At 50.0% G+C, this 11,854-nt stretch overlaps 1 protein-coding gene across 3 annotated transcripts; it reads left to right on the top strand.

Annotated features, from left to right (window-relative positions):
- The first annotated feature begins 5,506 nt into the window (after positions 1–5,506).
- On the top strand, positions 5,507–10,270 carry KLF4 (KLF transcription factor 4). 3 transcript variants are annotated; one of them, XM_060101570.1, is made up of 5 exons: positions 5,507–6,110; positions 6,223–6,343; positions 6,994–7,984; positions 8,075–8,239; positions 9,260–10,269. In XM_060101570.1, exons 1-5 carry the CDS (start codon positions 6,106–6,108, stop codon positions 9,433–9,435), a joined length of 1,458 nt encoding a protein of 485 aa, XP_059957553.1. In that variant the 5' UTR covers positions 5,507–6,105; the 3' UTR covers positions 9,436–10,269. The 3 variants fall into 3 exon arrangements, with proteins under 3 accessions (XP_059957553.1, XP_059957555.1, XP_059957552.1); XM_060101572.1 differs by having other exon boundaries at positions 9,238–9,338; XM_060101569.1 differs by having other exon boundaries at positions 6,994–8,239; positions 9,260–10,270.
- Positions 10,271–11,854: the final 1,584 nt, after the last annotated feature.

The raw sequence follows: 11,854 nt of genomic DNA, 5'->3' as shown, positions 1-11,854 counted from the left end.
TAAAAACAATCACAGTTGATAAAAGACGGTAAATGTTAGACCCTAATAATTTGTTAAGATAAATATTACTACTATGTACCTTACTCTTAAAAGATATTACGCTGTACTAAGATATTTAAAAATAAACAATCTAAAAAGAGATTTTGGTTTTTGTTTGTTTGTATCCTCTTAACATCTCAGTACAAGCTGAGGACACTGAAAAGCCCGAATTTAACATATTGCTGTCAGAACAGTTCAAGTCTTTAAGATAATCCCATTAGGTGTAGAATTTCTTTTTAAATAGCTTAAAGAATGTATGGGCCTCACATTTTTGGGCTAAGAATGTAGCTTAAGTGATCAAACCTAAAGGTTCATGAAAAAGATTTTAATTAAATTTCTGAGAATTGATTTTTTAACGTCTGCGATTCATTCTCTGCTCTAAAAACTTCAAAACCCAATGTTTGGGTTTTGAAAGGCAATGGATTTGGCTCCAGAAAAGAGTGGACACTTTCTCTGTCTGGTTTTGGTTTGGCTTTCGGTTATTTTTGTTTGTGTTTTCTAGTTTGTTTTATTACAATACCTTGGCCTGGGCTGTTCCCTCGCTTTTTGTCCAACTGTTTTGAGAGAACAGAATTATGAAGGACTTTATTTTCTGTCTCCTTCATAGAATTTTTCAAAGAAGAGAAGTGGGTGGAAGAAGAGAAGGGACTGGAAAGCAGAGGACCGAGCCAGTGAACTCTCCACCAGAGACAGACGTTACTGACAAGATAAGGGCAGGGCTCAGGGCAGGGCTCCCAGATGAATCCTTTTACCAAGGCAGCTTTGCAGGCTCCCTTCATGCTACAATGTATACTCGCCGGGCATTTGTCCTAAAGACGCCCCAGTGGAACAGGAGCCACAAACAAGTAGCCAGATAATTGTAGTCCAATGGGTAAGTAGCATAGAGTGAGTGGCCACATGGCTTTATTAGAGCTCAGAGGAAAGAGGATGAATCTAGACAGGGACTAACAGACCAAGGGGCAATTAAGAGGGGCTCAGGAGTTTGAGGCCGTTGAGAGCCCGAGGGGAGAAAAGGCATTTCAGACGAGAAAACAGAGGAGGAAATGCACATTGTGTATTCAGAGGCTTGAGATAACATCCAGTTAAAGTTGAGGGAGGGTGGGATCAGAGTCTGGAGATGATTCTGTTAGTCTGTCTAGAGCCAGAGTAGGAAGAGTTTGGTATATCAGCCTAAGGAGTTTGGTTTTGCTCCTTTAGGCAAAGGGGAGCTGATGGAGGGCAGCTGGGCAGAAATGGAACTGGTGGTGATCTGAACAAACTCGATTAGATCTGGCAGGGAAATTCCAGGGGGACTATGATTTATTTTTTTTATTTTTTTATTTTTGGCCACGTGGCATGTGGGATATCTTAGTTCCCTGACCAGGGATCCAACCTGAGCCCCCTGCAGTGGAAGCACAGAGTCTTAACCACTGGACCACCAGGGAAGTCCCTCCAGGGGGACTATGGGGGAGGTGGAAGAAGAGGACAACAGTTTGGAGGCTTACAGCAGTAATTAAAAGTGATAAATGAGGAGGGCTTGAACCAAGGCAGCCCAACTTGATCGTAGGAGAAGGATAACAGAGATATTTAGGAAGAGAAGTGGTTGAACTCTGCGGATGCCTGGATGCCCAGGTCAAAGAAAATGAGGCAGGAGTGGAGGGGAATCTAGGTTTCTAGCTTGGGAAGCTGGGGAAGGGTGATGAAATATGGTGGGGAAAATTATGGTACGCGTCTGAGTGGATTGAGGTTCTTGACCCAAAAGGGGATTAATGAGCATACAGCTGAGAGCTGAGAGGGAAGTCCGGCACTAAATACCTTACTTGGATGATCCCATTTATAGTCCTCATTATTTTAAGCAGTAGATACTATTAATATCCCCATTTTGTAGAAGAAAAAACAGGGAAAGTGAGGTCAAGGAACTTGCCTAGCTAGAAAGCAGCAGCGCCAGAACACGAACCCAGGAAATCTAGTGTTACAGCCCACTTTCTTAACCTCTGCACAAGACTGAGGTGGAAAAGAGGCTGAGAGTTCACCAAGACGTGGGAGTCACTCAGAGGCTGAGAAAAGCTTTGCCACCTTGACAAAGTTGCAAGACCCTCTCCCAGTTATTTATCCGCAGGGATTTCATTTCAGAGCGATGGTTACTTAAAAGCATCTCTTGCTTTCACCTTCTGAAAAAGCAGCTTTTCCTGAGTTCTGTGGCATTTATGCACAGACACCAGGCCAGGGTGCTGCCAGGTACCCAGATCCAGTGTCCAATTCTGGCTGCAGAGTCCTTCCCTTGAAACACTATGTAGCCTCTTCAATCTATCACACCCCTCCATGGCTCCACATTAACCCCTTGGCACTAATGGTTTCCATCACATCTTCTGCCAACTAATGCAGTTTGTGCTGGAAAAAAAAAAACCTATCTTATAACTCCAAGGACATTAATAATTAACTTCCATACCACAAAACTTGTAGTATCAGTTTGCTGAAATAAAGTCACCAATAAGTATTTAATTCTCCTTTAAAGGGTGTCTTCCATTATTATTTCAGAGTGCAATTTAGTCATCAAACATCTACTCAGCCTTATGTTTATAAATTATATAGGGCAAGGATTTAACTCTTCTGGACCTACCTGTTCTGAAGAGGAGAGGGAGGGTCATAACCCTGATGTCACACTGGGCACCTGCCTTGAAAGAAGATGATTTGTGAACTTGAAGTTCCTCACCTCTTTTAGAAATCTGGAGCAAATCTAGAGATTTCCCTTTATGATGCAATCAGAGGAATAACCAGAAAGTTGCCTGCCACAAAGAGGCACTGGCTTCCCTGCTCCAGAAAGCTGTTTGGAAACTACAAGTTGTTTTTTTTTTTTTTTTAAAGGGCTTCAAATGTATGGCTTTTTATTTATTTGTTTATTTTTGGCTGTGTTGGGTCTTCATTTCTGTGCGAGGGCTTTCTCTAGTTGTGGCAAGAGGGGGCCACTCTTCATCGCGATGCGCGGGCCTCGCTCTATCGCGGCCTCTCTTGTTGCGGAGCACAGGCTCCAGACGCGCAGGCTCAGTAGTCGTGGCTCACGGGCCCAGTTGCGCTGCGGCATGTGGGATCTTCCCAGACCAGGGCTCGAACCCGTGTCCCCTGCATTAGCAGGCAGATTCTCAACCACTGCGCCACCAGGGAAGCCCAAGTTGGTATTTTTAATTGAGTTTCAGAATCTTCTCTTGATTATATGATACAATAATAGTGGTTTTCCAATTCATCTGTGTAATATTGTTTTTTCATTGCGGTGGTTACTTTTCTCGAAGGGGAAGGGCTACTGCCTTAGATAAATGGGAGAAAAGCAGAAAACTCCTCATGCACTGGCTACCTAAATAGGAAATTCCAAGTCCTGACAAACATTTACATCATGAAGGTGATGGCTGCCAATCAAGGCTTATCCAAGTTCAGTGCAGTTTAGGAACCTTGGCCTTGATGGTAAAGTGGATAACTTCTCCATGCAATCCTCAAGTCCTAGTATCCCAAGAAATGTCTGCCATCATAATGAAAGGAACAGCGGGAGGAGGTAGCAGGTATCTTTCTTTCTTGGTTCCTCCTTTTGAAAAGGGCAGTATTTTCATTGTTAAAGTAACTGGCTGGCTCCTATGGGGTGGGGTTGAAACCCTCCAGGCCGCGGGAGGAGGTTCGGGGTGGGGGGGTTCCTGCCAAAGCATGCCCTTCCCCCAGCGGCAGGATCTCGCAGCCATTGGCCAAAGCTGGGCTGGAGGATGGAAGTCATCCTCAAGGGCTTCCAACTCTCCGGACAGAGCAGGATTCCTGGCCTTGGCATAAAGGGTCGAGTGGATTCATTCGGGGAGCGATGCATTCCAAGAATGCTTCTGTGGTTGGCAAGGAGTGGAAAAATCAAGGATAACAAATATTCTGAGGAAACCTAATAGGTACCAGGATCGCAGGACTCAAATAAACAAGGTGACAACGACTTAAAGTACGAGGTAACTGGATCTCGATGAGGGTGAGCGCACACTGCCCAGGGCAGGGGCTTCGATCTTTTTCCCGGCCCGCCTCCTACCTTTTCTCTCCTGGGCTGACACCCGGACGGGACCGGCCGCGTTTATTGACAAGGGGGCTCGGTGGAGAGGGCGGGCGGAGCCCTGTGCTCGCCTGAATCCAAACAAAACACCTCACAAGCCTACGTTTAGAAAGCGATACCGAACACCACACTCACGTTTAAAAAAAAAAAAAAAAAAAAAAACAGCGCTGTTCGCAGAGAAGATGAGAACGAAAACATTTCCCGGCTGGAAAATTACTGATCACAAACTAAGGGGGAGTGGGGGAGGGGAGGCAGTTACAAGACTGGAGTAACGACCGCCGTTTCCTCTTCTCTGCCCTGTGGGCAGGCACGGCTGCCGCGAGCTCCGTGTGCCCTTTTCGGGAATCGGGGTCCCAGCGCACCGTTCCACTTTCTGGCACGGGGACACTTTCCAGCTAAGTTCCTTTCGGTGGGTTTGACCGCTCAGAGCCTAAGCCAAGGGAGAGCTGCCGTTTGACCTTTACCTCGCCATTTCACCTCTCTCTGACTCAGTTTTCTCATCCATAAAGTGGAGAGTTGCGTGCCTTGCAAAGTGCTTTGAGATTCCAGCTTGAAAGGTGTCCCCACGCCTCACGCCCTTCTCCTCTCCCCCACCTCACAAAGTGACTCTTGAGCCCTTTCACTCCCTTGCTCGCTCCTTCAAATATCAAAACTGTAGCTCCATTTCTAATTCCGGCCTCTTTCCGCCCTTTCCAGGCGGGGAACACCCCTCCTCCGGCCTTCTCAGGCTCCCGGTCCCAGCCACGCAGCGCTGGGCACCCGCCTCCTCTCTGTTCCCCCACCCCCATCCGGCAGAAGAGCCCGCGAAGAACCGTGCGAGGCAAGGCCAAGCGCCCGCACTGGAGCTCGGGCCCTAGAGCCGCGGTCCTGAGTGCGTATAAGAGGGACCCGGGCTGGAGGAGTCACGCGGATAAACCCGCTCTTCTCTAGAGCGCAGACAGCTCGACGAGCGCGTCCCGGGACCGGGGAGGGGGCGCGTTACCATCCCCCTTTGCCCCTACCGGCCTTCTCGACCGTGGGCTTCGAACCCAAGGAGCCGCCCGTGGCGACACCGACCGTCCTGGTCTCGCGGCGACCGGACCCGCGCCCCGTACCCAGAGCCCCACGCCGGGCCCGCTGCCGCCACCGCCGCCGGCGTCAGCGCGGCTCCTACCCGCCAGCTGCCGGGCTGGCGTCACAGCCCGCCGGGCCCCGCCCGCGCCCCTCCCTCCTCCCCGCCCCCACGTGCGCCGAGTTTGTTTATTTAGCTACCACGGCAACGCGCGGAGGGGGGCTGCGGGAGGGAGGAGAGAAGAAAGGGAGGGGGCGGGGCCTGGCGGCGGGCCCCAGCACACAGCGGGTAGGAGGCGCGGGGGAGGGCGGGAGCCAAGAAGTTATAAGTAAGGAGCGCGCCAGCGGGCGCCGGCAGTTCCCCGGCCCGAGAGAACGAGCGCGGCTGCGGGCGCGCGGGGAGCAGAGGCGGTGGCGGGCGGCGGCGGCACCGGGAGCCGCCAAGTGCCCCTCCCCGCCCCTCCGGCCCCCCACCCAGCCACCCGCCCGCGGCCAGCGCCCATGGCCGCGAGCGCCCCGCGCAGCTCCCCGGACTCCGCGCCCCGCGCCGCCGCCCAGTCCGCAGATACGCGCCACCGCGGCCAGTCTCACCTGGCGGCGCCGCCCGCCAGCCACCCCGGCCACAGCCCCAGCGCCCACGGCGATAGCCGCGGCGACCGCGACAGCGGTGGAGGACGCTGCTGAGTCGAAGAGAGCGCAACCCGGCCACCGGACCTACTTTTATTCGCCTTGCTGATTGTCCATTTTTATGAGTTTACAACTTTTCTAAGAACTTTTGTATACAAAGGAACTTTTTTTAAAAAGACATCTCCCTTTTATATTTAATCCAAAGAAGAAGGATCTCGGGCAATTTGGGGTTTTTGGTTTTGGCTTCGTTTCTAAGTTCCTTTTTTTCCCTCTTCGTTGACTTTGGGGTTCGGGTACCCCACTGCTTCGGACTCCCAAGGATCTTCTGGGGCCCCACATTAATGAGGTAGGTGCGGCGCGGGGCGCAGGGAGGGGTGAGGGCCGGTGGGACGCGCCAGAGTGGCAGTCGAGAGTGTCCCCTGACTCCTGCCTCTGTGTGCTCCCCACCCGGCCCACAGGCAGCCACCTGGCGAGTCTGACATGGCTGTCAGCGACGCACTGCTCCCGTCCTTCTCCACGTTCGCGTCCGGCCCGGCGGGAAGGGAGAAGACACTGCGTCCAGCAGGTGCCCCGAATAACGTGAGTGTTGCTCCGGGCCTTTGGGATCCTCCGGTGGGCTTCTGTGGGTGGGGTGGGGACGGGCGGAGCCCTGGGGTCACCGAGAACCACCGGACGACGGGGAGGAGTGGCCACCGCACGGGCTCCGCAGCCTTCCCGGGATGGCTTCCGCGCCCTTGTCTCAGCTATACATGCGTGTGGTCCCGACGCTGTGGAGCCTCCGGGGGTGCACACCGGGTCCGCACATATCCCGGAGCGTGCAAGCAGCAGGGCGGGAGGTGTCTGTGTACCCAGACGCTGGCTGGGCCAGAGTGAGCTTGGCGCGTAGGCGTCCCCTTGGCGAGGGCGCACCGAGAGAGCCTCGGTGTCCCAATTCCGGGGCGGCGGGAGCGTCCCCAGGATCTGGCGGGGGAGGGACCCAGGCTGGCGAGCCGCGGCGCTGGCTAACACGCAATCGGGCAGACACTACATAACATCCTCCATATCGACGCACTGCCTCTCCTCGGACCCGGGTGTGGGCCATGACTGCAGCGCTGGCACCCGGAGTCCCCGGGCGCTTCCTGCCTGCCCGGTCCCCGTGTCTAGGCGGTGTAGGCGCGGCGGGCCCACCACTACATTGGGTGGCAGTTAGGGACAGCACTGACGGTCTCTCTCGCGTCCTGTCCCCGCAGCGCTGGCGGGAGGAACTCTCCCACATGAAGCGACTTCCCCCGGTGCTTCCCGGCCGCCCCTACGACCTGGCGGCGGCGACCGTGGCCACCGATCTGGAGAGTGGCGGAGTCGGCGCGGCTTGCGGCAGCAGCAACCCGGCTCTCTTACCCCGAAGGGAGACGGAGGAGTTCAATGATCTCCTGGACCTGGACTTTATCCTCTCCAACTCGCTGTCCCATCAGGAGTCAGTGGCCGCCACCGTGTCCTCGTCGGCATCAGCCTCATCCTCGTCCTCCCCGTCGAGCAGCGGTCCTGCCAGTGCGCCCTCCACCTGCAGTTTCAGCTATCCAATCCGGGCCGGGGGCGACCCGGGCGTGGCGCCGGGCAGCACGGGCGGCGGCCTCCTCTACGGCCGGGAGTCTGCACCTCCTCCGACAGCTCCCTTCAACCTGGCGGACATCAACGACGTGAGCCCCTCCGGCGGCTTCGTGGCCGAGCTCCTGCGGCCCGAATTGGACCCAGTGTACATTCCACCGCAGCAGCCGCAGCCGCCAGGTGGCGGGCTGATGGGCAAGTTTGTGTTGAAGGCTTCGCTGAGTGCCCCTGGCAGCGAGTACGGCAGCCCGTCGGTCATCAGTGTTAGCAAAGGCAGCCCGGACGGCAGCCACCCGGTGGTGGTGGCGCCCTACAGCGGCGGGCCGCCGCGCATGTGCCCCAAGATCAAGCAAGAGGCTGTCTCTTCGTGTACCGTCGGTCGGTCCCTAGATGCCCACTTAGGCACTGGACCCCCTCTCAGCAATGGCCACCGGCCTCCTGCCCACGACTTTCCCTTGGGGCGGCAGCTCCCCAGCAGGACTACCCCGACCCTGGGTGCCGAGGAACTGCTGAGCAGCAGGGACTGTCATCCTGCCCTGCCGCTACCCCCGGGCTTCCATCCCCACCCGGGGCCCAACTACCCTCCCTTTCTGCCCGACCAGTTGCAGCCGCAGGTCCCACCGCTCCATTACCAAGGTCAGTCCCAGGGATTCATAGTTGGGGCTGGGGAGCCCCGCCCCGGTGGGGCACACAGGATGACGCTGACCCCACCTTCTTCACCCCTAGAGCTCATGCCACCCGGTTCCTGCATGCCGGAGGAGCCCAAGCCAAAGAGGGGGAGAAGGTCGTGGCCCCGGAAAAGGACGGCCACTCACACTTGTGATTACGCAGGCTGCGGCAAAACTTACACGAAGAGTTCTCATCTCAAGGCACACCTGCGAACCCACACAGGTAGGAGGCCAGAAGCCGCGAAAAGGAGGGGGGGCTGGTGTCCAGCCTCATCGGCTGACTACGGACACTCCTCAGGGCCTCCCTTGGGATGTGGGGCGCAGTCTATCTCCTCCATCTCCTGGATCACAGGAGAGAAAGCAAACCGGCGCCTACTATTTTGCTCAGGAGCCTTTTGCTGGGCGGATGGTATCAGTGCTTGAAAATGCAGTTTTGTTAGGCCTTTGAAAGGCAGGGAGATTCCAGGCTGCCTGTGGGCCTCTTCTAGCTTGAGCAAACCATTGCCCTTGTAATCAAGAAATTATACTTTGCAAAAAAAAAAAAGAAAGAAAAGAAAAAGAAAAAGAAAAGAAATTATACTTTGCAGAGCAAAAGCATGGTATTTTTTTAAATCAGTTTTTTGTTTTCTAGGCTATTTTTATTGATTTTTCCTTACCCAGTTTCACCCCTCCCCCTTTCTAGTCTTAACAATTAGGTTTTATTTAAATCCCAAGGACTTAATGGTTAGGCTTGCTGAGATTCTGGTTTAAGATTGTCACCGCAGAGAATTTGTTTGTGGATGTAGGTAGGTATATAAGGTCATTAAGGCATAGCAGTCATGAATAATGTTGGTACAGGAAACGTAGCCTCCTGTCACTTTTTAGAACCAATTATAGTGGGATAGGATATTACTGATTTGGACTAGGAGAGGCACTAGCAGCCATAATTTCTAAATTCATTTCCTCCACAGCGATATCTTAGCTCAATAGAATGAGAACGTTAGTCCAACAGAAGTATAGGTTTAAGTGGTCTTTGTTTTCTGTGATAAGCTATCTAACTTCCCCTAAAAAAAAAAAAACGAGAGCAAAAAATTCTTATATTCCTGCTTTACGATCTAAAATTTAATCTGGCCTCAAGAGGTATAAAGACTTCCTGGATCCTTTCGGAATGGGGTGCTTGGGGAGTTGGTTGAATGTTCGGCCTCTATGGCCAGTTCTTAATTCTTTCACAATCACTTCCAGTGGCTTTATTTTCCTTTTCCAGGTGAGAAACCTTACCACTGTGACTGGGACGGCTGTGGGTGGAAGTTCGCCCGCTCAGATGAACTCACCAGGCACTACCGCAAACACACCGGGCACCGCCCCTTCCAGTGTCAGAAGTGCGACCGGGCATTTTCGAGGTCGGACCACCTCGCCTTACACATGAAGAGGCACTTTTAAATCCCCAAACAGTGGATATGACCCACACTGCCAGACGAGCATTCAGTATTTTTTACCTTTCACATTGTCTTCCCGGTGAGGGGAAGAATCCAGCTGGAAAGCACTACAATCATGGTCAAGTTCCCAACAAGTCAGCGTGTGAATGGATCATCAGGAGACATGAGGAAACCAAATGACAAAGAACAGATGGGGTCTGTGACTGGATCTTCTATCATTCCAATTCTAAATCCAACTTGAATATATATTCCTGGACTTACAAAACGCCAAGGGGGTGACTGGAAGTTGTGGATATCAGGGTATACATTAGATCCGTGAGTTGGGGGGAGGGGAAGACCAGAATCCCTTGAATTGTTTCGATGCAATATAAGCATAAAGATCACCTTGTATTCTCTTTGCCTTCTAAAAGCCATTATTACGATCTTAGAAGAAGAGGAAGAAATTCAGGTACAGAAAATGTGTTTTAATAGCCTAAACGATGGTGCTTGGTGAGTCTTGGTTCTAAAGGTACCAAATGAGGCCAAAGTTCTCAAACTGCTGCATACTTTGACAAGGAAAATCTATTTTTGTCTTCCGATCTACATTTATGACCTAAGTCAGGTAAATACACCTGGTTTACTTTAACCTTTTTATGCAGACAGTCTGTTATGCACTGTGGTTTCAGATGTGCAATAATTTGTACAATGGTTTATTCCCAAGTATGCCTTAAGCAGAACAAATGTTTTTTTCTATATAGTTCCTTGCCTTAATAAATATGTAATATAAATTTAAGCAAACTTCTATTTTGTATATTTGTAAACTACAAAGTAAAAAAATGAACATTTTGTGGAGTTTGTATTTTGCATACTCAAGGTGAGAATTAAGTTTTAAATAAACCTATAATATTTTATCTGAACACTGTTTTTGGTTTTTGGTTTTCCCCTTGAAAAGCACATAACAGAAATTGCAGTTTAAACCCAGTGGGTAGGCATGTGAAAAGCACACCAAAAAGCCAACTTTATCTCGACAGATTAAAAGAAGACTTTTTAAAGACTAAAACTTACCTGGTTCAGGTTCCTCTTTCAAATGTACTTTAAAAAGTGCATGAAAGCAGTTTCCCTACCTATGAACTTCCAGGTAGAAACGGCTCAATAATTCTTCAGTTTGCTCAGTTTAATACAAGAGTAGTTATACACGTTCACATTTTGAAAGATCTTTATGGTTTGTCTTTAAAATTAAATGAAAATATAAAAGTCTCTCTTTCGAGGCCTGCCCTTGCACTCAGAACAATTTATGTAACAAAAGAACCTCCCCACAGCGGAAAACCCCAAGGAACATGGTTCCACAGTGCCCTCCTGAGGATTAAAGGATTCACTTATGCTTTGTGTAACAGATACATTACTTTTAGTTATAGCCCCCAAAGAGGGCAGAACCAAAGTTTCTAGCAGATTTTTAAAAATTTTTAAAACTTCAGTCCTCTGAAGGTAAGCCAGCCCCATTGTTTCAGCTGACTGAAACTAAAGAGGCAAAAATGACTCAGTCACAAAACCAAGTTAAAGTAAATTCAAGTAGATTTTAAATGGTGTTTTTGTAAGTTGGTGGCATATTTCTCAAATTATTAAAGCTTAAAACTTTGCGGTGGATACCCAAGAATCTGAAGTTCATTTGTGGCTGTCACAAAATGGAAAAAGCATTTGTGACACTTGTTGACACTATATTTGTAATGGTAATGTGGGTGACTAATTAACATTGTCAAGCAGACAGAAGCTGACTGACATTTTCTTTAGACTGCTTATTACCTATCCATTATAGCTAGTGTTCAGAGGTGTGTTTGCACTGTGGGTACATTTTATAAATGGAATGAAAAACAGAAATTCATAAGAGGCTCATGGTGGATCAACAAAGTATTTTCCTTGGCTTTTAAGAGTCCAGCATGACTGGAAAACATGGCATGTGTCTTAGCTTAAAAGAAAACAGGTGCATCAATAGGATGGAATTTTATGTGGCCAAGAGCATATTCAAAGCATATTTAATGACATGAAAAATGCTCATGGTATGTTAAGTGGAAAAAGCAGGATATAAGACTATAAACAGTATGATTCCAATTGTATAAGTTCAAATGTGTGTGTGCATTGAAGGAGAGAGAGAAGCAATCGAAAATTAAGAGAAAAGACTGGAAGGAAACACCAAAATATTAATACTGGTTTCCTCAGATTAAATTTTCTAGGTTCCAAATATTGTCAAGTAAGTGTCTATTTTAAATGGAGAAACATTTTAAAAAGAGTACTGGTGCAATTAAAAGCTATTTATTTTAAAAAGTGCAATTAAAGCTATTTAAACAAAAAGCCTACATTCTAATACATTATTTTTGTATTAAATTGTGGTTCCTGCTCTTGGAATCCACCTTTCTCTTATACAGAGGTTTCTGGCACATAGTTTGTGT

Source organism: Mesoplodon densirostris, chromosome 6 (genome assembly GCF_025265405.1).
Source record: "Mesoplodon densirostris isolate mMesDen1 chromosome 6, mMesDen1 primary haplotype, whole genome shotgun sequence".
Taxonomy (NCBI): domain Eukaryota; kingdom Metazoa; phylum Chordata; class Mammalia; order Artiodactyla; family Ziphiidae; genus Mesoplodon; species Mesoplodon densirostris.
This window is presented reverse-complemented; position numbering and strand designations above follow the sequence as displayed.

Coding starts and splice junctions, on each gene's coding strand:
- KLF4 (XM_060101569.1), top strand. Junction 6,344..6,993: donor CAGCAGGTGCCCCGAATAAC/GTGAGTGTTGCT, acceptor CTGTCCCCGCAG/CGCTGGCGGGAGGAACTCTC. Junction 8,240..9,259: donor ACACCTGCGAACCCACACAG/GTAGGAGGCCAG, acceptor TTCCTTTTCCAG/GTGAGAAACCTTACCACTGT.